Source organism: Rhinolophus hipposideros, assembly GCF_964194185.1.
Source record: "Rhinolophus hipposideros genome assembly, chromosome: 19".
Lineage (NCBI taxonomy): Eukaryota > Metazoa > Chordata > Mammalia > Chiroptera > Rhinolophidae > Rhinolophus > Rhinolophus hipposideros.
The window spans coordinates 47,308,140-47,335,681 of NC_138065.1; the positions used below are offsets into that span (position 1 = coordinate 47,308,140).

A 27,542-nucleotide genomic window follows, 5' to 3' on the forward strand; every position below is an offset into this window, starting at 1 on the left:
GGCACTGACACGTCACGCGGGGGTGGGGGCGGGTAAGTGGCGGGAAGACGGGAGGCAGGGCGCGGCTGGGCGTGTGCGCCCAAGTCCAAGGGCACCGCGGTGCGTGCGCCCCGCTGGGACTCCCGGGCGAGCCCCGAGCGCGGCTGATTCAGGAAGTTGAGTCTCTGACATCAGGGGCAGGACCGAGTTAGAGCGAAACCTCAAAAATGAGAGGCGTTGGCTGGCAGGCGGGCAGGGACAACAGAGGGTGCCTTTCTCCGTCTGGCGCAGGTAGGGCCGCGTGGGGCAGCCCCTGCTGACCCTGCACCTCGGCTGCGGCCCCGCGGGAGACCGCCAGGGGCTCCCCAAAGGAGCCTGGCCCTGCCCGCCGACCCATCGCTGTCACAGGGGGCAGCACCTGGCGAGCCCTCCCTGGGCCACAGCGCCCGCAGCAGGAAGCCCGCAGCAGGAGACTGAAAGGTGAGTCCCCAGACTTGCTCTGGTTTGGGGGTACGTGTGGTTTAAAGACGTTCTGAGCTCCTCTCTGGAGAGGGACTTCCTGCTCACGTCTTCCTTTAGAAGGATGGGGCCAGTGATAAGTGAGGTTTAAGGGTTGTTCCTAAATGTCCTCTTGCCCCATCGCAAGTGCAGTTCTCCAAAGCTTCCCTTCTTTGCGGGGATTCTGGGCAGCCCTCCATCTGCTGCTGGGCGAGGTCCACATGGGTTCCTGGGCGGTTTGGGTGGAGTTCTCTGACTCCAGTTGACAACAGCTGCCGGTAGGAGCGGTTCGAAGGGGACAGAGGGACATTCTGTTGGCTGCTGGAAAAGTTAGGGCCTGTGCCCCTCCAAAAAGTTAGGCTTAGATGTTTGGGAATTATTCCCGGGGCAGCCAGATTTTCACAGGGCTACGAAAGTGGCCAAAACGAAAATATGGCCTGGAGCCAGGGGTGGAATGGGAACCTGCGAGCTCTTCCTTGAGTCTCTGGGGATTTCCTGTGACACACATTGCTTCCTCACCTCTTTGACTCTTGATACGGTCCCCACTCTCAGCCCCCACCCACCCATGAAGGCAGAAGGGAGGACACAAGAAGCCAGTTCCCCTACTATTCTGAAGAGCTTTACAGGAATACGTTATGTAATAATAGAGTTAAATAAACTACACACATTTGCCAGTGAGAACACCAGCCCTGTCAACCGAAAGGGAAACCGAAGCAGACCAGCACCGCCCTAATTTCACAGGGAACCCCGCAGCCAGCATGCTTGCAGGACCGCTCTATAGACTGAGAAAGCAGAGGGAAAGTCCACTTGAGCACCTCAGAAGCACCTTTCTTTCAAAGCTGTTGGCATTTTGTTCACTCCACTAAAGATCATGGTGAAGCTACAAAGCTAATTTTAAGGAACTTCATTTTGAAGTCCTGTTGGATAGTGGGAGAGCCTTGAGTTATAAGGATCAGGACTTAAAAGTAGCACTGATGTGTCTCATGTCCAACCCTTTTGCGAATAGTTTGCAAGTTCCACCTACAGAATTCAGCAAGGGTCTTACCATCCACTTCCTGGCCTCATGTGCCTTCCCTTTCTTTGCCCAATGCTGGGCTGGGGAGGCAGCTGGGCTGGAAAATCTGATCCGGTCCTTTGGTTTCCTCTGAAATTCTGGCTCCCCGTCCTCACCCCAGATAACAATTTTAGGAAAGAAATGCATTGCAAAACAAATGTTTCCCCAGCCTCCACACTCGGTCAATATTTAGCCTGTGAAATAAAGAGAGGATGATTTCTACCCTTTTCCCTAAAGATGAAACTCAAGAGAATAATGAACACTCAACAAGCTGTTACTGATTTCATCAAAGAGGGAGGTACATCTATCCCATCCATTCACTCAACATTTACTGTACCTACTATGTGCCAGGAAATATGCCAAGACCTTGGAGTCCCAAGATATGAGACAGTTTCTGCTTTTGAGGATCCCCAACCTGATAAATAAGACAGATAGAGAAACAAACTACAGTTCAGAATAATATACATCACAATAGCAGGAGCCATGGGACACTGAAACTATCCAAAGGAGGGAGTGAAAAACTCCTCCAGGAATTATCCGGAAAGTCAACACTGCAAAAACCACGGATGAGCAGGGTGTGGAGAATGAGTAGGAGATTTCAGGGACGTGTGTGTCCAGGCAGAAGAAAGAGTATCTGCAAAACCAAGGGCAGGTTAGGGGAACTGCACATTACGGGGGTTACATTACTACACTAAGAATGGGGAGCTCTCTCTGGTAGGCATGGGAAGTCATTTGGGGTTTTTACGCAGGGAATTTGTGTTTGAAGAGAGAACTAATGGCCAGATGGAGGCTGGCTTGGAGAGATGGGAAGCAGAGGTAAGGAGGTCCTTAATTAACATAATGGCAGCAGAAACTGGATGTTAGTGGTGTTTTTAGGAAGGAGAGTCAACAGTGCCTGGTGCCCAAGTGAATGTGTGAGGGAGGAATGAATGGAAGAGAGGATGCTGACAGGTTGTTGAGCTGGGGGTGGGGGTACATTGTGATGCCTGTAGTGGGAGTCACATGAACTAGAGGAGTGGGCTTGAAAAGTGGATTATGGGAGAAGACAGTTAACACTTCAGACACATTGAAGTTGAATATTCCCCGGAGAGGTCCAGGTGGAGATACACGGTAGGCAGTGAGTATTCAGGTCTGGAGCTCAGGGAGAGATGGAGGATGGTCCAAGGTAACTATCCAGATGTGGTACATAAAAGCAGTGCAGATGGCAGCTAAAGAAGCCTGTGGTAACGCTATCGCGAGACCATGATAATGCTGAGAGCCTTGGATTTGCCGGCAATGGCCTACAGATATTATTTTCATATCATATGGTGACCTACCAAATGACTCTCTAGACTCCCCAGGTTTTTCCTGGGTGCCTTGCAGGGTGATAACCTGATATGTTGGCGAGAGTCCTGGGTTAACGGTGTACAGGTAATACAGACGCATTTGACCAAACAAGCCACTTGTTTGGATTCACCAAACAAGTGAATCCCAAGGACTCACTTCCCTGTGCGAGAAATGAATACGTTAGTTCAACTGTAAGATGTGCCAAGACCTCCCCAGAACTCATATGCCTCGTCTAGTTATTGCACCTGTGTGGGAGAGTCCTCTATCGCTAAAACAAGAGGGGTGACGTTCTCAGACTAATTCTAAACCTCTAGAACGTAGGCCTTTAGGCCTGGCGGCCACTGCCCACATCAGAATCTTATGTGACCTGGAGTAGAAGGAAAAAACCTTGAATTTGGAACTAGACAGACATGAGTTCTTGCCTTGAGCATTGATTAGCAACCCTGGAACAAGTCTTTGAATCTCTCAGCTTCATTTCTTTTATGTTTAAAATGGGGATAATTATTACTCACCGGGACAATGGTGAGCATTAGAATCAAATCAGAAAAAGTACATGTCAAGTGTTACACAAATTATAAGGTTTTATAAAAATGTAAGGGGTTTTATTACTACTAATCTTGCCTCTTAAACCTGCAAAATCAGATGGACTGTGTAGGCATAAGATCTGGGCAGCGTCTTAGGCCCAGACTTGCAGCTTTTTAACTGCATGACGTATTTTAAGGCAGTAATTATTACGTCTTCTGCTGTCCTATCAGTGACACACATCTATCCTGGCCGCTTCTCTTTTTACTCCTTACCTACAGTCAACAGAGCACAAAGAAGTGAATGCTTTAGGAACTGCATGCAGGTTGTGCTCTCCACAGGGAGTCCGGGGGCTCACGGAGCTGCAAGCATCTGCTCTTTCACTCCTCAGGCCATGAGTCCAGGCCACGTGTGACTGGGTCCATGAAGGTGACGCTTAAACCAGCAGTGGCCCCGACTCTGAGAGTCAGGTGATGCCTTGGGTGTATCTGTGATTTTTTTCCCTCTGTCCTAAGCACGGAAGCCTGCCATATTCCAACCCAGTGAAGTTTAAATTTTATGCTGGCATCAAAACTTTCAAGTCAACAAACTTCTGATAAGGCTGGTTGTTGATGAGGAAAAGGAAGTAACCACAGACACAAAGACTTCAAATGGAAAAACACTTGAGTGATGAGCCAGCCCCACCCCCTCACTTCACAGATGAGTAAACTAAGGTTCAGGGAGGTGAAGCGTGTGCCCGGGTCAACAGCTGAGTAAGGGAGAGACCGGAATCCAAGCTCGGGCACTCCATTCAGGAATAGTGGACACGCTGGGTTTCCACCACCTGGACCTTCTATACCTCACACACGGGGACACACACGGGCACTCAAGAGGTAAAATGAAAAGACTGCATTTGAAACTGAGTTTTCCCCCCAAGTAGCCTCCAGCGAAAACCGGGAGCAGATCTGTGTGATGCGGGCAGACCTCATCCCTTCTGTTTCCTCAACTTCAATCCTTCAACTGTTCTCAAGCATTCCCCCCAAAATGCCTGAAGAAGGGAACTAGCACTGGGTGTCTTCGTGACCTAAAACCCTTTTGGTGTTTGGGGAAACTTCTCATGAAGACTGTATGGAGGAGACCTGTGGCACGGCCAGAAGTACACATCAAATATCGATACGCAACTTATCACTCAACGAGAAAGGCTCGAGGAAAATCACAGGAGCTCCTGAGTCTTGTCACAGGTACAGTGAGTGGCAGGACGGCCTGTTCCCCTCTCCGAGCAGCGAAACGAAATATACAGCAAATTCTTTGCAGGCCACAGAGCAGCTCAGGTTTCTGACTGCTCGCATCGGCCTGCGCCATCTCAACAGAGCATCACCTGGGACATGAGTGGACCTTTAGTGAAGACTGGATGAGCGGCACTGAGTTCCAAAATGAACTTCATGCAGACATGAGATTCCTTTTTCAGGGCAACTCCCGAGGGGCTGTGGCAGTGTCCAAATCAAATCCCGGACCCTGGGAAGAAGCTTGCTCCCACAACTGTAAACAAGCGGCTCCATGGAGTTTGTTGCTAAGAAATGAAAAAAAAAAAACCTCATCCCTGCTCTGTTTCTTGGTCAAAAGTGAAGGCTGTGTGTATAAGCCACTGCAGACCTGCGCTCGCTCTTAACTGTCTACAACTCCTTCCTGTTAAGATGCTTTTTCAGTTGACTTTTATTCTCTTCAAATACAACCCGAATATCAAGCCAGATAGGCTTAAGGAGAGCCCCCCAGTACTGTCTTCTCATTTTCCAGGCAAGTCATAAAACAGAACTGGCAGAAGAGAGGGAAACGCTATCATCACCACAAGGAGAGCTGCACGTTCTAGTCCTTTTGCTTTTCACACTGTCCTGAGAAGGAAACGGGGGGAGGGGAGGCACGCAGGTTTAGAGATTGGTGTCGAGGCTGGGGTTGGGGGCAGAGAAAGAAGCAGTGGAAACGGGGTAGTTCCATTAGCTGTAGTGTCGTAGGAACAGAATGGCACCCAGTGGACATGCTGTGTCTTCACCTAATCACACATGACCATGGCCACCTTAAAAAACAAAGAGAATGCTGCATTGCCAGTCAGGAGTCTGCGCTTCCCACCCCAACCAAGTAAGATCTTGAGTCTGTGTCCTTCTCATCCTGCTTTCTGATCTTAGCTTCTTATGCAGCTCCCCTGAGGGGACAAAGTACTGGCCTCCCAAAGCCCCTGTGCTGTCAATGCCCTGGGACTCCAGAGAGCCAGAGAGCCACAGTGACCTGAAATCACCCAAGAACTAACACTGGGGTCTAAGTGACCTTCCCAATGATTAGGGGCTGGAGTCAACAAATTCCATCCAACTTTTCTTGGCCTCCACAGATTTTCAGTGTGCAGGCTAGGCCCTCCGTAGCCATTTGTTGAACAGTGCTGCTAAGGCTCTGAAGCACAGAAGAACAGCCATCGCGGCCCCCCACCCATCAGGCTGCTTTAGGAGCCCATCACAGTTGTTTAGTCACGTTACGCTCGGGAGAAGTGGCAAATCTGAAAGAGAGCTCTTAATTAAAGCTAGTCCTGCAGACTCGCCCCATCAATCAAGCCCCTTTCTTGTAAATGACTGATGGCTTCCACCCTCCCTCCTGTTGCTTCACCTTCCACTCCTGACCGGAAACATTCCCTCGAGCCCAAGGCCCACAGTCTGCTGAGCAGCAATTCCCAGCACAGCACCCCAGTGGCCTAGCTGGGTGACCCACACCATCCCATCATGAAACCTCCACGAGGAGCGGGGAGCATATTTGCATGGCACGCCACCCAGACAGGACCTGCTCAGAACTCCCTGCTTTCAAATTAGAAACTGGGATCCTGTCCACGGGGTGTTTGACTCAAAGCCTTCTGTGGTTCAGAAACAAGGCAAGACATGCGGTGGACTCAGGATACTTGCTAATTTCCAACTCCTTGGTAGTTTTGCGTGACGATATGGTAGACCCCTCTGAGGAAAGAGCCGGCTTTTCAATGATGGACGGCACAGATTTTCATAGCCGGTCATGGAAAGAATATCTCATTTCCAGACAGACGCCTCGCATGTCCCCCACCCTGTCTGGGACAAGGGAACACAGTCACAGAACATGTGCCACATGGGGAAGAAGGTCTGATGCTCCTGACAGACATTTTCCAGGAATAAGTTTTCAGTGGTTTAAAAATATTATTCCTTAAATAATATTTATACCACTGAGGTATGTGGTCATTCAACATTTGGTTTTGGAGTGAATAAATATACTGTGGTTCCCCAAAAATAAGATCTAACCGGACGATCAATTCTAATGCGTCTTTTACTATAAGACCCAGTCATAATACAATATAATTAATATAATAAATTATATTAATATAATTAATATAATATAATATAATTAATATAATATAATATAATGTAACATTATATACCGGGTCGTATATTAATTTTTGCTCCGAAAGAGACATTAGAGCTGATTGTCTGGCTAGGTCTTATTTTCGGGGAAACACGGTATTCACACTAAAAAATCAACTATGACATTTTATACTTCTTAAATAATTAGTAATGGGAACTATACCATTCTTTTCCATTTCTTATCTATTAACTTTTAAGAAATTCTGCATTATCTCCTTCCACTTTTTTTTAGTTGAAATTCACAGTATATAAAAATAACCAACTTAAAGTGAACAATTCTGTGGCATTTAGTATTTAGTATTCATGATGTTGTGGACCACCACCTCTGTCTAGTTCCAAACTATTTTCATCACCCAAAATAAACCCATCTCCACGAAGCAGTTACCCCCTATTGTGCCGTCTTCCCAGCCCCTGGCAACCCGCAATCCGCATTCTGTCTCTATGGATTTATCTATTCTGATATTACAAATAAACTGAATGGAATCATACAGTGCATGAGCTTTTATGTCTGGCTTCTTTCGTTTAGCATAATGTCTTCAAGATTTATCCATGGTTGCACATCTATTGGTGCTCTATGCTTTTTCGTGGCTGAATAATATTCCATTGTATGTGGATTGCACAATTGATCTCTTCGTCTGTTGATAGGCATTTGAGTTGTTTTTACCTTTTGGCTGTTGTGAATACGCGTGCACAAGGATTTGTTTGAGTACCTATTTTCAATTGCTTGGGGCATATACGCATAAGTGGAATGGCTGGATCATATGGCGATTCTTAGTTTAACTTTTTGAGGAACCACCAAACTAGTTTCCCTTCTCCCGCAATCTTATCACCGTACTTATACATTCACTTCCTTTTCTTGAGGTAATATGCATATTTAGTGGCATACTAAATTTCTAGGCCAGGTCTTGTGTTTGTTGCCTTTGATCTCAGGTGTTAATGAGATATTAAATTTTGCCTCTTGTTGTCCTAGAGATGCAGAGTTATTTGGATGCTTGACAAGGAACATATTGGGTTAAATTAGAAATCGTTCTTGGTGTGAGAAGGAAGAAACAGATAACAACAGCCACATTTATGGAGGACTGTATGCATGTGTACTGGGCCGTGCTTTAAGCTCTTCACCTACTTCCTCTCATTTAACTCCCGGGACAGCTCAACTGTTATCCCTATTTTACAGATGAGGAAACTGAGGTCTCTACCAAGAGCTAAGTGTTCTTCCCCTGTGTCCAGAGTACTATCCAGAGTACTCCGTAGCCTTTCCTACAAAGGAACTGTGCAACTGCCACTGATGATGAGGAAGACGCCATTCTACTTCTAAGTAGCTTACAGTCAATCTGTTTTGGCAAACGGACAGATGAAGAGGCAGTTATAATACAGTGTCATGAATGGCATGACAGGTGTCACAACAAGGGCCCATAGAAAGAGCACTTAGCCCAGCTCTGGGCAACAGATTTCCCAGAGGAGATGAATTAAGTATAGTCTTTTATTTAAAACATTTACTACCCTTGGGAGCACTTGACTCTCCCCCAGTCACCCTTCTTTGGCATCACCCTTCACCATTGTATTCCCAAGGCACACTATCTGCCACATAATAGTTGCTCATGAGACACATGTTCTGCAGATGGAACTTCTACTGGGTCATGCTGGTACACGACTCCAATGCCTGGGACCTCTTTCAACTCACAGGCTTTCTCAAAACAGATGTGGCCAGGGACCACAGGAAGGAGCTGGTTAGACAGCTCATGAATTGGGGGGGCCAGGCTTTGACCCAGGCAGGCCCACTTACAAGGCGGGGTGGAATAGAGAGAGGACACGCGGTGAAATTGGAAAGCTGAAGATCAAACAAAATCCATTCGCTGGTTACATCTACCTGGTGGGCTTCTGATTTGCAACCTCTAATCTAGATTTGCCCCTCCTGGACAAACGTCTCATTTGGTTTCTACCAATCTTGGGCTAAGAGTGTGTGTGCATGCATGTGTGTGTGTGTGTGTGTGTGTGTGTGAGAGAGAGAGAGAGAGACAGACAGACAGACAGAGACAGAAAGCTATCCCTTGAAACTAGAGCCAACTGAATCCAGCTTTGATTACCCTTGTGACCTCAGATTTAAAATTAGGATTATCACCAAATTTAAGAACACACAAAGGGATAAAGTGTGTTCCAGGTCAGGGGGGAAAGGACTACTCCCTATCCACTCAAGTTTTCTTACACAATTTGCTTTCATGGTCAAATATGAAAAAACATCCCTGAAGGACTGGTCAGGGCTTTCCAACAGCTTGGTGTTGGCCTGATGTTTAAGTTGAGTCATCTAAATATTCAATATGGCGCCTCATGAGGCCGAGGCCAGCGATCTTGGGAAGTCAGATCTCACTGCCGTCCTCTCTGTTTCTAGTCATTGCCTCACTGGACACTCAAACGTAGCCAGTCACCCAAAGAGGCCTGCAGAGTGTGCCTGCACACTGGAATGTTCAAGAATATCCGGCATCTGAGCCCAGGCTGTAAGAGTTCTCCAAACCCAGAATACCAAAATTTCAGCTGGTGGATTTTTCTCCCCTGCATATCTTGTTCTTTCTGACGACCGTCTGTGTGTGAACTCCAAAACACACGTGACAGCGTGGAGCGAGCTCTGGATATTTAGGGGAAGAACAGCCCCTGATTCGCTTTGAGACTGTGGGTATTCATTTCAGTGGGCCTCGGTCTCCTTGTCCATAACAATGTTCATTAATTCAGCACATATTTTCCAAGAGCGAAACATGCCCCAGATGTTGGGCATGCCGTGATGGAAACAGATTCTGTCTACAAAGGAAGATGACCAAATAAACAATGAGATTAAAGCAGGTTGGGGCTTGTTGTAAGGGGACAGTGAAGGGCATGAGGACGGACTGTTACCTCAGTGAGGTCGTGGAAGGTTTCCCAAGGGCAACGCTATTTAAGCTGAGACTTAAATAAGAGTGTAGTGATTGGGGTGGGATTGGAGGAACATTGGGGGTTCCAGATAAAGAAGCGTGTGTGGGGCCCCCAAACAAGAGAGGCCCCCAAACAGATCTCAGGAGTCTGAGAAATGAAAAGGCTTGTGAAATGCAAAAGTGACTGGTTGCCCTCTTCGCCCCTGCTCACTCTTCCTCTTGGTGCTTCTAGGAGTTAGTGTAGTGAGAGAGCGTCCCACTGGGGAGCCAGGAAACTAGAATCCTGTCTGCGCTTGGCCACTAACCCGCTCGGCCATTTTAAACAAACTTTGAACACATTTCTGCTCTTTAGTTTCTTGGTCTGTGAAATAGGGCAAAAAATCCCTTCCCTCCTCACAGCACAGTGGACTGAATGAAAAACATGTTTTGCAGACGCCTTGAACAAATTAAAATGAGTGGTAAGCTCAGGGTCTTTGATGGTTCTTCCCCCAAACATAATCCGCACAAGCCCGGCCCAGTGTTAGTTCGAGGAGTGGAAGAGTGATTGCCTCAGAGCTTTTATCTCCCTCCCACCATTCCCAGGGGGTCCGGAGATAAATAGCAGTTTCTTTCTGATAGGTTTGCTGATATTTCATTTCAGTTCATAATCAGATTTTGTCGAAGGGAGCAAGTGCGCTTCCTATTAATAAAAGGATTTTATTTTAATTATAATTTTTGTGATTACTGAGCCAAGGGGTTCGATCCTGCACAGGCCTGGGTTATGGCCAAGCGTACTTTGAATTACGAGAGGGATCCGGTAAGAGACTGTGGCCTCTGAAACCTTAACGCTGCTCTGTCTCCCCTGCTCACCAACTTCCGGAACCTACGTTAGGCCTTCAGAGCCCTCTGGAATCTCCCCTACCTTGCGTGTACCACCTCACTTCCCAGTCTTCCTCAGAAGGTTTCTTCACTGCCACCCAGTCCCAAACTCTGAATGTGCTGGCCTCTGTGCCTTTGCTCTTGCTTTCCCATCCTATCCAGCTCACCCCAACGTCCCTTCTCCCACCTGGATGTCCACCCCTCCATGTGGTAACAGGCAGTGCCAGGCCCAGCACAACCCCATGCCCTCCATGCGGCCCCCTTACATGCCGTCGTTGACCCCTTCCTCTAATGGTGTGTGCATCTTGGTACTTTCTGATTCTCACTTGAGCCTCTAATTGCTTACTATTATCTTTGGATAGTAAACTTGGGAGGGCATTTTCAATTTGTCAAGAACGCTCATGAGGTTATTATGGGACTCGCACAGCAACAGTAGATGGTGATGAAGTCGGGGGCTTACTTTATTCCCATCCTAGAGATGAGGAGGTTTGGGGGTTCAGCCACCTGGCAGGACTTGCTGTGTTTCAGCTTCCAGTAAGAAACCCTCCTAGGTTAGGAACCAGTTCTTACACTTCTCTGTCCAGCTCTGCACCATGCTGCTCACATAGTAGATACTTAAATTAACTAGCACTTCCTGAACTGAAATCCATGTGCCACCTCCGGAAAAGTGATTCAAAGGGCACATTTTATTAATGCAGATAATTGTTATTCATACTATTAGCCTCTTCGCATCCAAAGAACAAGAAGCTCACAGAGTTACTTGTATTATAGTGACCCAGTAAACAGCCTAAGGGAGACTCACACCCACTCTATACAAATCTCCCACCCCGAGTCAGTCGGGGGACAGCTACACTGCACGCACCATGCCCCTGCTCACACCAGGCAGGCTGCTCAGCAAGGTGGACACGCTCCACGCGTAGCCAGGCCTGGGAAACCTGCGTCTTATGGCACATGGAGAATCCAAGCTGCCCAGCACCACTGCTGCCCAGGTAGGGTGAGCGGGGCGGTGCCCACCCATCCACTCTGGGTTGGAGGCGGGAAGACCTCCCATCATGGGAGGAAATTTCCCAAGAACTCCGAGCCACTGATTACTTGGCTGAACTGAGGAGTCATGCTTTTTGCTATGTTCCAACCTTAGTCGGGAATAACACCAGTCATGACTCTCAATATTTGTCTGGTTCCTGATAACCTAGGAGCACATTCACGGGCATCACGTGCTTAGACACAAGGACCTGTGAGGCAGGTATTCACTTCCAGGTTCTGGTTTACTTTAGAAAGCACATGCATATAATCAGACCTTCAGAATGGTACCAAGGGATTGAGCGGAAAACCAGTCTCCCTTCCAGCCCTGCTTCAATATCCTCCCATCAAGACATCACATCCTGTCACTGTCTTGTGTATACGTCCAGACTTTCTCCCCATTTTGGAGATGGAGAAACTGAGGCCCAAAGCAACGGAATGCCCTTCCCAAGGAGGCACCTAAGTCACAGGTGAGAATTTGAGCTGGCTTCTCATTCCAGTCTATGAGCGCCCGTATGTTTTAGCCAAGAATTCAGCTCAGAGGATCCTAAACAAATACAAGCAGATAAACGTCAAACCCAGAACTGGGGTCGCACAGGCTCTCCCCTGAGGAGCAGAACTGTCCACCCCTATTCAGGCATGACATGATGCCCGCGCCCTCCTCTGGCTGCCCCAAGCCAACTCCTGTCCCCAGGACCCTCTCCTGCCTTCCTGCTAGCCCAGGCAGGGCCACATGTTCAGATCAACTGCTCTATCAAAAGGTTCCCACCCAGTATTCCATTTCTCCAAGACCCTGACACTTTCAGTGTTAGTCTGATAATAAAAAACAAAAACAAACAAACAAAAAAGGTATTCTGGGCTGCTAAAGGGAGATAAAGCCTCAAGGCTAGAGCTGAGCCTCCAGGCAGCCGAGCCATGAGGCCAGAGAGCTCGAGACAAGGTCTATGTGTCCCGGCCTCATCCCCTCACCCCCAGTGGCCCATGTGCTTTCCAGAAAGTCTTCCATAAAGCTTTGATGTCTCCATGCAAGGATGGAGCAGATGTGGGGGATGGGGGATAGAGGGAGAGAGGCCGAGGGAAGAGGGTGTGTGTGTGTGTGTGTGTGTGTGTGTGTGTGTGTGTGTACACGCTAGTATCTACAAAAAACGCCCTTCCCGCCACCCCCTCCCCTCCGCAACCCTCAGCCTAAGTAGTCCCTTCCAGTTCCTTCCGTCCGTTCCCCCAAATCACATATTTGCACATTTGCGATACCTGCAGCCTGCCTTGGGAAGGGCATTTCAGTGGTGGACAAGAAGGCGTTTGGGGATAAGGGCAGGCAACGAGGGGATCAAGGATGGGGTGAAGCCAGTGGACAGTCCAGAATTTCTCTATAACAGGAGCTTAGAAGTAACAATCTACTTTTGCACAGAGGCACCTAAAGCTGCATTTGATGAGACAGAAAATGCCATCTGTATCAAAGAAAGAGGGTGCTGAAGCAACAACATAACAAAAGAGGGTGCTGCTGGCCGGAGTCGTAAATCTTTAGGGCACCCACGTAGGTCCTATGCATTCAGCAACAATTATTTATCAAAGCTGCGGATGGAAACAAGCTCCACGTGATATTAGGGACGCAGACAAGAAGAGTATCAGCCCCTCTAAGTACCTCTGGGCTGCGTCCTCCGCAAGGCTGAGCCGTGATGGACATGACATTACTTCTGCTCCCTCCCTCTGCGCTCTGGCCTTTACCTTGTAAGCCCTCAGATTACAGCGAGGGAACTCCGGGCTTTGAATTGCCCTGAACTTTTGTAAACATTAAATGAACGGAGGACATGGAGAGGAAAATAAAGCCCTATCTGTATGGCTTTTTAGTTGCACAATTGTGTGCTTTTGTGCCTCCGTTAGTTTTGAAGTGTTCCAGTCCATCTTTCCCATCACCGCCAAGACAAATAAATCAGTCATTCTGTTATCACTGCCAAGTTTGCAGAACTCTGAGTTCTCTTCTCCAATATTACGGGACTTCTCCAGAATTATGCGACTTCTCCAGAATTATGCGACTTCAAATTTAAGGTCTGTTTTTGAAGGATCCCCTCTGTGGGAGACTCTGAATCACACAAGTGCTTGGTTGTCTTCTTGCTTTTTCAAAAACACACTTTCCTTCCAAGAGGGTATGACCTTTGAAGCTTTAACTGTCTACTATTGGAGTCAGACACAGAGCCTCCTCCCTTTTATTTGTGGAACAGAGAAGTCACCGCCCCTCCCCAGCCACTCCTAACTCAAAAATGACCTCAACGGCTCTGCTCACCATCTCCAAAAATAAAACTTTACCTAGATGCTTACCACACCCACAAAAACTGGCTCAAGACTCTTACCAAATAGGTTTGAACGGTAAAAATGAGAGCTGTATGACCAAGGCGTTTCACTGTTACCATGGCTACAGGTTTTATTAGCACTAACACCAGGATGTGGTCAGATTGGATAGACCCAGACGGCAAACAAGTGTGAGTGGTGTCAGAGTATGTGCCTGTAAATCCTCCAAATTGGAAACGTAGTTCCTAATGACACTCAGTCATAAAGGACCTGGGGGAAAGGGAGGGGAGGGGTCAGGAGGGTGGAGGGCTTCAGTAAGAGCAGCCCAGGGTTCTCATTTTAGCTTTAATCCAGCTTTTTAAGATAATCCACTAACACACCACTCTCTTGCATTTAGATTGCAATTTTCCCTTCTCCGTGTCCTTTTCACACGTCCTGTCTTTCTTCACAATAATCTTGAGAGCTATCTGGGCTGGTTAATAGCCTCATATTTCAGATGAGGAAAGGGCTCAGAACGCTTAACTGATTTGCCCAAGGTCAGAGGCTTGGAGGACAACTGAACCTGGAGTAGAAGTGGGTCCTCTGACTCCTGGCTTCATATTCCTTCCACTGCACCTCTCGGCCAGCCTTTTGTACCGTACCTGGGGGCATTCAGATGTGTACTAATTCCTCTTGCAAAATGTCCCTCATGCTTATCCTTTGATTTAGCCAAAGATCTGGGTCAGGCCATCTAACTGGATGTTATAGCTGAAAAGCAAGGCTTGCCTTTTTCTTTTTTCAAGCCCCCCTGTGTGGCTCTTCCCTACATAGACAACAGCACCAAGAACAGGTAATGTAGTCCCCACTCTGGACTACATGTTACAGTCCAGGGACCGCAAACTTTAAATACCTGCAGGTGAGAGGCCTGAATGAAGAGGCAGGGTGGGGCCTACAGTGTGGAACGGAGAGAACACGGGCCCTTCTAAAGCTCCAGACCATCTCGGGTATATGGGAAGTTAGGGTGGCCACATTTTAGGACTAGCTAAAGATTGAGAATTTTATACGCAATCAGAGGAGGCAAAAAAATAAAAGTGCCTATGGGTTGGCTGTAGCTCCTGGACTGCCACTGAGCACCCCAGGGAGTTTCGTTCATGATTTTGGGTCCCTAACACACACTGTCATATGTGACACTGTACTATATTTCTTACATTTTTGGTCCTCTTAAAATGTGATCTCCTTGAAGGCACAGAAGATGTCTTAATTAGGCATGGGTGGGGTGTGGCACACATGGCAAGCTTTCCAATGTTTGATGGACGAATGCATGGGTGAACACCCTGTTATTCTAGGGGAAGTCCCAGAGACTGAAGTCCCCAGAGGGGGACTTTCCTGAGGAAGGTGGCTGTGTGGCCGAGTGGTTACAGAAAGATGTTTGGACTCAGACAGGACTCGAGTCAAAAACGCTCCTGCACTTTAGTAGCTGCATGGCCTTGGGCAAATCGTATCATCTCTGGTAGCCTCAGTTTTCTCACCTGTATAATGGGCATAAAAGGGCCCGCCTCCTGAGTTGTTGAATGAGGCCCTGTTTGTAAAATCCTGATTACCCACAGAGTAGTGCACTTACTAAAAACGCAACAAATGGTGGCTTTTTGATTCAATGGACCATCCCCTGTCCCCGTGAAAGGTGATAGGACATTTGCCAACCGTCTGTTTTGAGGCTTTGGCCTGCGGAGGTATCTATGTCAAAAGAGGCCAGTCAAAAGAAAACAAGTGAGCATTCTCGCTGAAATGAAGAGCAGAAAGTCGATAGTGATGGACAAAACAAGGCGCCCCTAAGAAACCAGATCCCAGAGGTCAGGAGGGCTGAAAGAGGGAGGCGCGGCTGGGAACAAATGGGGATCAAGTCAGCAAGAAAGGAGAGGAAAGGCCAATGCGTCTGCCCTGATTCCCTAGCAGTTGGCTGACTCGCTCTTTAAACCAGTTTAGTGACAAACTGACTCACTGGTTACAACAAAATAAGTCTTTAAATGGATATTTTCACCTTTCACACAATATGAATAGTATAACAAATATCGTATTATGCAGTTTCCAAGGCAATTTTAAGGCACCCACTGTGTGAGGTACACTTAAGCTGCATGCTTTACAATTCATTATCTCTTTTATTCCTCCTGGCAATGCATTCACTCACTCATTCATTCAACCATCCATTCAACAAATACTTATAGCCATCCCACTTTCTTCCAGGCGCTGTGCTAGGTCGTGAGGTTAAAATGTACAATGGATAAGACACCTAACCCTCTGAGAAAGGAGCAAATATCTAGTTACAGAAGAGAAAACTTAAAAAGAGCTTAATGCTTGTTGCCCAGACTCCACACTATGTGAGTGGAGGAGGCAAAATTCTTGACTACACGTTTTCTGGTTTAGGAGAAGAAAAACCAGGACATTTCCTTGATGATCCCAGGGACGTAAATATGAGGAATTTGTTGGCTTGCTGACAGGCTGAAAGTACTGTATTCAATCATAATTAGTACAGGTGGAATTTTCACAGACTCAGACATGATTTCTAGCATCTTATCCTAAGGGTAACTGAAAAAGACTAATTATTCACAGAGTCCACAGCATGGATCTTTGGAGACGATGAAATTAGGGATAAGGAGAGAGAAAAGGAAGCAAAGAGGGAAGGAGGAAGAGTAAAGGAAAATAAAGCAACTAGAGATGCTAGGCCTCCCATAACAGAAAGCCCAGATGAAAACCTTTGTGAACTCTTCCCATTGTTCTTATTCTCTTTATTTCCCTGGTATCGTCTTTGAGTAGAGAGAGGGTGTCTTTTAGCTCCCCCTGTATTTCCTAGCATAGCTTAATTAATCCTTGATTGATTGAAAGGCTGACTCATCTGAACCTGGAGTGAAATGGAGCTTTTTAATTTTCTTTTCTGCTGAACCTGAAATAGAGCATGTAGTAATTAGGAAAGGATCCCTTGTTATCAGAAAGTCCCAGCTACAATGCGCCCTTTGTGACTGAGCGAAAAGAAGGTGGGTGAGTATTTAGGAGCTGATAAAAGCACACCCCCACTCCCCACTGCCTTCAGCGATATGGGATTTTTCTTGATCGTTATTTCCTCCTGAAATGAGTTACTTGGCTGGAGGACCTGGCTGGCCTGTGGGCTAAGTGGTGGGTAATTCTCATCAAAGGCTAGCCACCAATGAGACTGATGGTCGCTGTTCTGTGGCCTTCGTTGCCCCTCCTGTCTCTCCCCAGTGACCTGGGTTGACTGATACACTTTTTTTTTTTTCAAGGTCTCTTTTCTTAGACCTTTGCGTTAACTGACATGACTTCATTCATTCCTTCAGACTCTGGGCATCCAAACAGAATATGACAGGCAAGGGTCCTGTTCTCACTGAGCTCATGTTCTAGTGCGGGAAGACAGTCAATACATGTGTAAACAAGTGACAAGAACGCCACCTGTGAATGAGAAGCTTCAGAATGGGAAGTCCTACAAGGGCCATGAGGATGGTGCAGTGGGGGTTGACTGGAGGCTAGGCTTTTTTCAGTTACTCAGTTAAGAAAGCCCTCTTGATGGGGTAACAGTTGAGGTTACATTTTAGCAGAAATGCATTTGAGCTGAACTCTGAATGTTACGAAGCAGTCAGTCATGCCAAGATCTGAGAGCAAATGTTCTAAAGGGACAAAAAAGGTCCTGAAGTGGGTGTGTCCTCGTCATGGCGGGGTAAGAAAGGGGCGTGAAATGAGATTGGAGAAGGAGGCAGGGCCAGATGATGGAGGCATTTGTGGGGTACAGCGAGTTTAGATGTCACTGTACAGGCATTGGGAAGCCAGATGGGGGCAGTGGTGAGTGGAGGGGTGTGTGTGTGTGTGTGTGTGTGTGTGTGTGTGTGTGTGTGTGTGTTGGGGGGTAACCTGATCAGACTCATAGGAGAACAGGCTCTAGAGAGGGAAGAACCTGAGACTGGATGGGAAGCTGTCACAGTAATCCAGGTGAGAGATGGTGGTGACCTAGCCATGGAGAGGAGAGAAGCGGATGGATTTGGGATATATTTTGGAGACAGAGCCGATGGGACCAGCAGATTGGAGTGGAGGTGGGGGGTGAAGCAAATAGTGTATACTGTTAGTTTCCTGGGGCTGCCATAAAAAGTACCACAAAGTGGGTGGCTTACTCAGCAGAAATATATTGTCTCACAGTTCTGGAGGCTAGAAATCTGAACTCAAACGTTAGTAGGGCTGGTTCCTTCTGTAGGCTGTGAGGGAAGCATCTGCCTCAGCCCTCACTCCTTGGCTTGTAAGTGGCCATCTTCTCTGTCTTCTCCCATGGACTTCCCTCTATGTGTGTCTACCTCTATGTCCAAATTTCCCTTCTCACAAGGACACCGTTCTTATTAGACCACGGGCCCACTTGACTCCAGGAGGACCTCGTCTTAACTAATTACATCTGTAATAAGGTCACATTCTGCGGTATTGGGGGTTAGGACCCCGATCTATAAATGGGGGAACCAAAGACACACAGTCAGTCTTCTGATGAGGCCAAGCATTGAAAGAATTCATTCCCTCATCAAATATTTATTAGCACCTTTTGTATGATAGGCACCGAGCGAGGTCATCAGGTCACACAGATGACTGAGATCGTTGCTATCTAGGGACTGGCATGAGTATGAGAGAATCGAGTCCACAAGTTTTACATATATATAAAACTTACATATACATATGTCTGTATGTGACCCTTTGTACTTTTCTGTATTCTCTTAATTTCTCAAACAAAAATAATTATAACACAATAAGATAAAGGCCATGATAAGGTTACTGATTCTGTGAGAGCTCAGAAGAGAAAGAAACCTACTCGGGAAGGTTTGGGGACAGAGGACCTCCCAGAGGAGGCTTGAAGGACAAGAAGTTCTTCATGAATAGGACGAGGGAAGAAGGTGTGAAGATATTCCGGGCAGATGGAACAGCATGTGCGAAGGATGACAACAGGAAAGAGCAGCATGCTGGGAGAACTTAAGGGAAATGGGGCCATAAGGGTGGCGGTGGGCCATGATAGAGGGGACCAGATCGCGAGCGATTTGTCCTCCTTGCTAAGCAGTTGTGATCATGACATAAGCAAGGAAGAGCCAAAGGGAGGCTAAGCAGGGGCCGTGAACATACACGGATTTTAGAAAGATGAACTAGAAGAAGGAAATCCTAAAAGCAGTTTGAGGCTCAGACAGATATGGTAACGGCGGGGATGAAGAGGGGGCCGCCGGAATCTGAGGACGCTTCCTGTCTTCTCCACCTTCTGCCCTCCATCCCATGCGCAGGCCCTGCCTGACTTTCAGGGCTCCTGGGCTCCAGCTGCACGGACCTCCTCGCCCCTAGAGATTGGGAAGCTCCTTTCCACTTCAGAGCCTTCATCCTGCTGTTCCCTCCCCCCTGGAAAGCCCTTCCCTGAGCTCTGTGCACAACTGGTGCCTGTCGACCTCAGTTCCGAGTCCCCTCCTCAGAGCCCACGCTATTTCTTTCTTAGCCCTAACAGCACATCCTGGTTTATTTATTTATGCACTTGTTTATTATGATGTACCTTCGCCCTGTGGAAAGTGGGCAGCTTTAGCACGGTGTGTCGTTCATGACTAAATCCACAGGCCTGGGACAGGAGCGGACATGTCCTAGGAGCTCGTTAAATGCATTGCACAAAGACAAAGGGACAGCTGGCTGGGGGGAGAGGAAGGAACTTATGTCCAACTGTGCCCAACAATGTGAGATCCGTGACGAGAGGGAGACGAGACCGGCCCCTCACCATGCTGCTTCTCAGCGGTGTCTGTATGTACTTCAGTTCTGAAATGCTTGCTTTGAAAATGGATGGAATAATTTAGAAAGAGTCTCCTTACTACAAGAAAACTCGAGAGAGGAGAAGAAAAATGCCTTAAGGGAGACCTGTATAATCACAGTCGTGAGGCTAGAACCCTCCCAAATTCTAAAAAGGCAAACGAAATCGTCCTTAGCTCAGCAGGTGAGGCACGTTTCCCTTGGCCAGACTATTCATTTTGGGTCCAATAATAAGGGCACATAGTTAGCGCCAGGCTCGGCTCTCACAGGAGCCTCATGCACTGACTCACTTACTTTTCACAACAGCTTATTATCATCAGCTCCATTTTACAAACGAGAAAACTGAGCCCGGGAGAGGTTAAGCAACCCGCCCAAGGTGATACAGTTGGCAAAGAGCAGAGTGAGCCTTCGAACCCAGGACATTTGGCCCCAGAACCGGCATTCTGAAGCAAAGCTGTACGGCAGGAAAGTTAATCAACTCATCGTGTCCTTGTAGTCATCACCAACATTAGCTTTTGGTCGCTTGTGTTAGTCAGCATAGGCTACTTGCTATAGCAAAGAATCCTTGAATCTCAGTGGCTTCACCCAACACAAGCTCCCTCCCTCCCTCCGCTGTTGACTGGTCACAGGGCTGCTGTGCTCCACACACTCGCTCAGGAACACCTTCCATCTCTGTGACCCCAGGGGCCTGGGAGTCCTCCCCGGGGGCCTTTTGCCCATGGCCAGCCAGCATGACAGCAGAGAGAGAACACGAGGACCTGGGGGAGATCTCAGGAGCCAGTTCAGTCACGTGGCCCCACAGAGCTGTGAAGGGGCTGAGAAGTACAATCCAGCTGTGCCCAGAGTGGAGAGGTCGGCATCTTGCCAAGCATTGCCCCATGCTTCTTTTTAAGGACTTTTGTAGGAGAGACCTGGCCTGTGGAGGTGCCAGGAGTCGGGAGACATTGATTCTGGCCCTGCCCCCACCAATCGCCAGCTGTGTGCCCAGTAAGTCAGAGCCTCCTGTGGTCTCGGGTTCCTTCTCAACAAAGTGGGGAACCCAACCACCGGCCTCATGTCTACCCCCTCGCAGTTCAGACATGATAAAGCATCATTTTATTATTTTTAATAATCGTGGCGCTTTAACCATTTCTATATTGATGTTCTGTTTTTATGCCTTTGTTCAAAACGGCAACCATAATTATAACATTGATTCTGAGGGGAAATACTATCAATTTTCTTCAAACACTCAATACCCCGTTACATACCATCTATGCATACTCCAGGGAGAAAAAAAAAGAGGCTCTCGCTGTGTATTTGGACTAGTTACTTGAAGCAATTAATTAAACTGGGGAAACTACAGATTTCTATCTCATCAGGCCTAGAGCCAGATTTCAGTTAGAAACTTAATAATCTACAAGCCGATTACGTGCTGTGATGTGACAATTTTTTTTGTACAAAAAAGTACTTGCATCTAACTATTAGAGAGCATCTGAGCATGTCAGATGAGCAAGGTGAAAACTGCCAGGAAAACACATATCCGGATGGCAGAGTTAATAACTGACTGGGGTTCCTTGTGCCCTCACTGTCAGAGCCTGGGCTTCTGAAGCGTGTGATGTTATCGTGACCACAGGCATGTTGTGAGGATTTTGAGAGGCGGGGCAAGGTTGGAGCAGGCAGGTGGAGACACCTGGGGCTGAAGAAGAGATTTTCAACGCCCAGGAGAGATGGCGGGGAGTCCGGTAGAGACAGAAGGGATCCCTATTTTAGAGAAAATAAAACGGGCCGGTCTCAACGACCTGAGAAGCTAGGGCCAGAAGACGGAGAGCACAGCACAGCCCAGGGACACTTCCGCTTGTCCCTCTCCCATCACCTCCGCTGGAGAACACTCAAGGCAGACACTTGTCCTGCCTCCACCACCAACCTCCACCCATCCCGGCTGCCATTTTCCCTGAACCACTGTAACCATCTCCCCTCACTCCTGCCCTCGGCGATCTGTTGTCTGTCACCTCAGTGACAGTGTTCTTTAGGAAACACAGGTCAATTATGTCCCCTCCTTGCTTAAAACCCCATGGCTCTTACAGCGTACACCAGACATCAACATGACTCAGAGGCCCTACGGGAGAGCGGCCACCTACTCTGTGAGCCTCGTGTCACCCCACTGTCACCCTCACTCGCTGCTGTTGAGTTCAGCCACACTGTTCTTTCAGGTTCTTTATAGGAGCAGCAATGGGTCCAGTTGTTCTTCTGGAGAAAAGCACGGTACATGTGTCATTTCCCTGTGTTTCCAGAACTTTGGGGGACACTTTATAGTGCACCAACAACAGAACTCATTGCTTTACATTTAGAGGCACTTCACCTGGAAAGGTATCTGAGGGTTGAAGGAAAATCTATCAAGCCTGTGACTTGAAAAGGTGCTACATACTCATACAGTTATTCTATGTCAAGACGTTTCAGACACCCTGACGCGTGTTTGCTGGTTTTGTAACTCAGACCTTAGTGACGTCACCCCCACTGAGAGCCTGCCCCGACCTCCCCGAGAGGTATCACTCACGGTCATGGCTTCATGGGCTTCTCCTTCTGCCACTTACGCACAGGTCTGCTGGGCTCTTGGATGCGTGTTTGCTTCCCACGCTAGACTCTGAACGCTAAGAGGACAGAGATCTGGTCTGCATGTCCCACCAGGACTCAACACAGAGCAGGTGCCCCGTAAATAGTCATTGACCGAATGACGGAGCAGACCCCGTCCTCATAGCCCTTTCCTTCCAGTCATGTTCCCTTAACCCTCTCCAGGCCGCATTGCTTGCTCCTGCTGCTGTGCTGCTCCCATGTCCCTTGACACAGAGCGCGAACCCCGGACTCAGCACACTGTACTTCTGCTAGCGGTCTCTTCTCCCGGGGCTCAGGTCTCAATGCACGCGACCAGATAGGAGTGGGTGTGCAGTGAATGCTTACTGGGTTGAATTGTGATCTCCAGGAAAGTAGCTGTGGCCCACATGCCCTGACCACACCAGAGCCAGAAGTGAGGCCCCAGGAGGCGCCCCGAGGCAGGTGATGGCACCGCCGTGTATGGAGAAAAACCTTCCCCACCTGCCCTCACCCAATATCCATTCCCTCACTCAAGAAGGCACCTGGGCTCGTAGAAAAGAATCATTGGTCCACTCGCTTAGACGGCAGTTTTCGAACCTGACCATTGTTCAGGAAACTTGGGCGATTTTTTACAAACAAATCCCTGGGCCCACCTCGACCTACTGAAGTTGGGTCTCCAAGATGGCGGCCCAGGAACCTGCATCTGCAACTCCCTGGGTGACTCTTAGGCAGCTAGCCTCGCCAGGAGTGCAGCCTGCTGTCACCTGAGATCCTTGGGTGAGGAGATATGTAAGCACAGCGACAACCACAACACAAGGTAGAGGCTCCGAGGAAGTATTTGAGGCCCAAGGGGAAGTCTTCGTTCCTAGCTTTCAAGTACGAGGTGGCCCCATACATACCCAGGAGTCTGCAGCTGTAGCAGAGGAAGGTTCTGAGGTTCTAAGGTTCTGAGAGAGACCTGAATCTCCCGCCTCACCCCACCCCTCACCAGAGGGGTAAAGAGCTGGCCCACTGGTCACTCGAGTTGGTCTCAGGAATTTTAATCTGGTGCCATCGTGATCTTTATCATGAACATTTCTAGGAAGCATTTACTACCCGATAGACACTATTCTACAGCTTACACGTATTACTTCACCTAATAAACAGGAACAACGAGACGCTGGTACAAAGCAGAATGCCCTGGCCCCTGCTTGGGGAGCTCCGGAAGGATCCCGGGTCGGAGTGCCAGCCCCGCACACAGCTCCGGAGCAGCTCTTGGCTCTCAGGGGTGGATCTGATGTCCCTGGGGAAGGACCCCTCCCGGTATACTGCCAGGGGTTCCAAAGCCTGGGAGGGGGCTGGGGCCTGCAGAGGGCTACTCTCCCTGGGGCTCACTTTATGAGTTCAACAGTCCTCCAGACACCACCAGAAGTTCCCCAAGTGACCCTTCTCCATCCTTTTGCTGGATGCCAGAGTCTAGAATTACAACGACAGATATGGGGACCAGCCACAGGGAGGTTACCTGCAAAACCTTGGGTTTGGGGTTCGTGGGTTGGAGTCGGGGCCCACGGTTCTTTGGAATCTTTGGCAGTGAGGATTATGCTTGGACGTAAGAGGTGGTGAATAAAAGCGCAAGGCTAGAATAGTCCACTGCTATCTGGAGATAACCCACTATTTTATGGATTATGTTTTACCGCATTTAACAGTTTACAAAATATACTAAGTATATCGAGCTCTTATAATCCTCACAACATCATAACAAGGGAAGCTTATTAGCTGCATTTTGTAGCTGAGGTTCCATCACTCGCCAAGGTCATGTGCGTTGACCCAGGGCTCACACCCAGGCTCCAGGATCATTGCTCTCTCTCAGTGCCTCACACACAGACAGATAGAAGTTTGTTGGAAGAAAGAATGAATGAATGACTCTCTCCCCAGCTAGATACTGATGAGGATATAGAGATGGATACTGAAAGCAGCCTTTCCCCTCATCTTTCTCCTCACACCCACCCCCACAACCACAAACAATCATGGTTGGCTGACACCTACTGTTGGTTTTACAAGAATAGATGAATTATCTTTCAAATAGTGTCAGCAGATACTAAGAGCCAACAAAAGGATGGGTTCATCTGCCCAGAGTGAATTTCTAAGGCCCAAACAGTGGCTCTTTTTGCAAAATGTTCTATGGAAGCTCTAACTTTTAATTTATACTGCCAAGGAGATATTTGATTGTTTCCTGGAAATGCTAATAGTGCAAGGCTCATAAATACTAATGAAACACTATAGACTAGCAAAGCTCAGCAAGTAACCTGGGGCGTCTAGAAGAGAGTTCTTAGATTAAAAAATATAAAGAATACCTTTTAATCAAATATTCCCCAGACTGGGTTCCCAAATGTTAATGAATACTCTCTCTGGCTGTATGGAGAGCAGACTCAAATAAGTACCTTTAGGAATCTAGAAGTGAATTATTGACATAGCTTTAGCTTGAAAAGAAATCTATTTATTCAAAGGCTATTTTAGGTGCCACAGGATGGAAGAGTTTAAGACAAAGGTTGGGAGGGACACTGAAATAAACATAATTTAAATGCATACTTCTATTTCAGCCAGCTAAGCAACCTAAGTTGGAATTCGCTTATTATGTTTTACTTTTATGACACAATCCCTCAATGATCATAACTCCCCTGGAATGTACAAGGCTCCATGTTATCAGAAGCTGTATCTTTGCCCTTTATTACTGAACCTTCAGTACCCAATGGTACTTATCAGGTGCTCAATAAATATTTGTTAAATGCTTGAAGAACTCTCTTAGAACATTTTCCAGAGCTTTTCAGATCCTGTTATCTTTTCCAGAAGGGCAGATCTGATCACAACATCCTCCTGTTACAAAACCCCCCAAATTAATACACACCCTATGAAGGCCCTGTCTAGCCTAGCCACAGCCTACAGTCCTGCTCTCTCCTGCCCTAAGCTACAGGCTCACCAGAAGGCCCCCTGTTATCCTGCTGAGGTTCTGGAAGTTTCTCTGCTTAGAATCTTGGAACAACCAACCTTTTCACCCATGTCTCTCTGTCCAGATCCTACTCATCTTTCATAGTCCTCCTCAGTGACCCCCCCCTTTGTGAAAACTGCCCTAATATTCTCCAAGGGCTCAATGTCCTTCCTCTCTCTGCCTGGCTAAACCCAAAAGTGGGTCCCTGATGCCTGTATGATCCCCGCAGGGACCAGCGTCAGCACTGGCACAGAATTCTTTGTCAGCAAACATGGTGGTGGTGTTATCTGATTTGAATCACAGAAATGCAGTGCAAAGAGTATTTGGTCCCAGGAAAGCTTATGTGTGGACCAAAGTAGAGAAAAGCACCCAAAGTCTCCCCACCACAAAGCAGAAAAGTCCTTCTAGGTGGGCTGAAAACTACTGGGCCATCCAAGGCTGAGGTCAAGGTAAAGGTCATGGCAAAGGGAAAAAGAAAATACAGAGACGGGTGGTATGAGAAGGAGCACGGCAGGTGAGGTTCCAGGATACCAAGGGTGGATTTTCTCTATAAAGAGCCTGTGCGGTGGCATGTGGGCAGACCCATGGCATGGGGGTCCCAGGTCCTCAGAGGGGCTTGGACAGAGCCTCCATTGAGGGGCTGCAACTTCTCAGCATACTTTTCTTTGTTGCCTGTTGAAGTTCAGGCAGCCATATGCTTTCTATAGACCTCCACTTGAGCCAGACCGGATTTTTGTTGGTATGTCTCTTCATGCATTTATGATGTATCCATCAACCTCTTTGCCATCTTCTATAACAGACCAGGATAAACATTGAAGTCAACCTGGGGAATAGCCAATTACTGTAAGATTCGGTAACTCCCGGGCTAATTGCCAAAAATGGGTTAATTCCACACAAAGGAAGAGGAGGTGCAGAGCAACACCTGTGAAGGGCTCATCGCTGGGGCATCTGGAGCCGAGCTCCCCACAATCAGCAAACCCAGTTTCTCCACTCATTCCCTGTGGGACTTCTTTGGCTGTAGTGGGAGAATTACTGTACCTACTTGGTAAGACTGTAATGAAGACTAAATGAGTTAGTACGTGTAAAGTTCCTACAACAGTGCCTGGCATGTAATAAGTGCCACCTTATAGTGTCACTTCCCTTCCATAGGCCAACCCCACCCAAGACACCATGAGTCCTGTCAGACACAGGAGCGGGGTGTAAGGGGGAGGGGGCGTGGAACAGGGAAGAGAGCCGAAGGGACAGGAAGGAAGGAAGGAGTGAGGCCGATGAGGACTGATGGCCTCGTCGCCTGGGGATGTCCAAGTCCCCTACCACAGGCAGCAAGACATCGATTTCATCTTGTGCTTAAGCTTCAATGCATGTGCAAATGTCCTGTTGTGTTCATAGAAGGTCAGCTACCAAGCCGTCTGTGGGGAATGTGTGTTTCACATCTATCAGGTGAGCTGCCGTGGAGAAAAGATTGAGAACTGCTCTTATGGAGAGTGCAGAGAGTCAATTCCTAACAGAACACTGAATATACACGTTGGTTCATTCATCCGACAATTTCTGAGCACCTACTATGTGCCAGGTCTCATATACTATTAATTTCTATATCCTAAGCCCACTACCGTGTATAAGAGTTAGTTAATATTTTTTGACTACACGCATGTATTTCTCTTGTTTATCGAATCTCAATATAATTTCACTGAACTCTGGAAATGTTTGATTCCCTCCCCCTTCCTAAGCCTAAAATCTAGGATGTTATTAAACATTGTAGACCGTGCCACTGCCTTTTTCTTGAATTGTCTGTTTTGCTCCCTTCAGGTGCTACCCATGGCATGCCCAAAGCCAGAGCTGGAAGAGGAGTAAGTTCCCAATGGGCAAGGCTGTGTCCTCGTGAGCCTCGGATGTGGCAGTGAGCTGAGGTTTCTCTGGAACCTATCCAGCCGAGCACCATGGAGAAAATCAGCGCCTTCTTGAGTGCCATCTGGGACACCATCTTGAACAAGCACGAACAGGGCCTCTTCAACACCATCTGCCTGGGTGTCATCCTGGCACTGCCACTACTGGTGGTCATCACACTGATCTTCATCTGTTGCCATTGCTGTTGGAACCGGCCAGGCAAGAGTGGCCAACAGCCAGGACAAAACAAGGGAAAGAAGAAAAAGAAGAAGAAGAAGGCAGAGGAAGACCTCTGGATCTCTGCTCAGCCCAAGCTTCTCCAGATGGAGAAGAGGCCATCACTGCCCGTCTAGTCGGGCAGAAAGCAGAGGTGCCCCCCTCAAGGACTCGGCTGTCCTCCAACTACACGCAGGCAGGGAGCAGCGATCCCTGACCTGACACCTCACATCAACAGAGGAACTTCTCAACCAAGGAACAAACCTCAGGCGGAG

General features: G+C 47.9%; 1 protein-coding gene across 1 annotated transcript; it reads left to right on the plus strand.

Annotated features, from left to right (window-relative positions):
• Window positions 1-14: 14 nt before the first annotated feature.
• KIAA0040 lies at window positions 15-27,542 on the plus strand. The gene is made up of 2 exons (XM_081025456.1): window positions 15-459; window positions 26,974-27,542. The coding sequence occupies exon 2, from the start codon at window positions 27,105-27,107 to the stop codon at window positions 27,402-27,404; it is 300 nt and encodes a 99-aa protein (XP_080881582.1). The 5' UTR covers window positions 15-459; window positions 26,974-27,104; the 3' UTR covers window positions 27,405-27,542.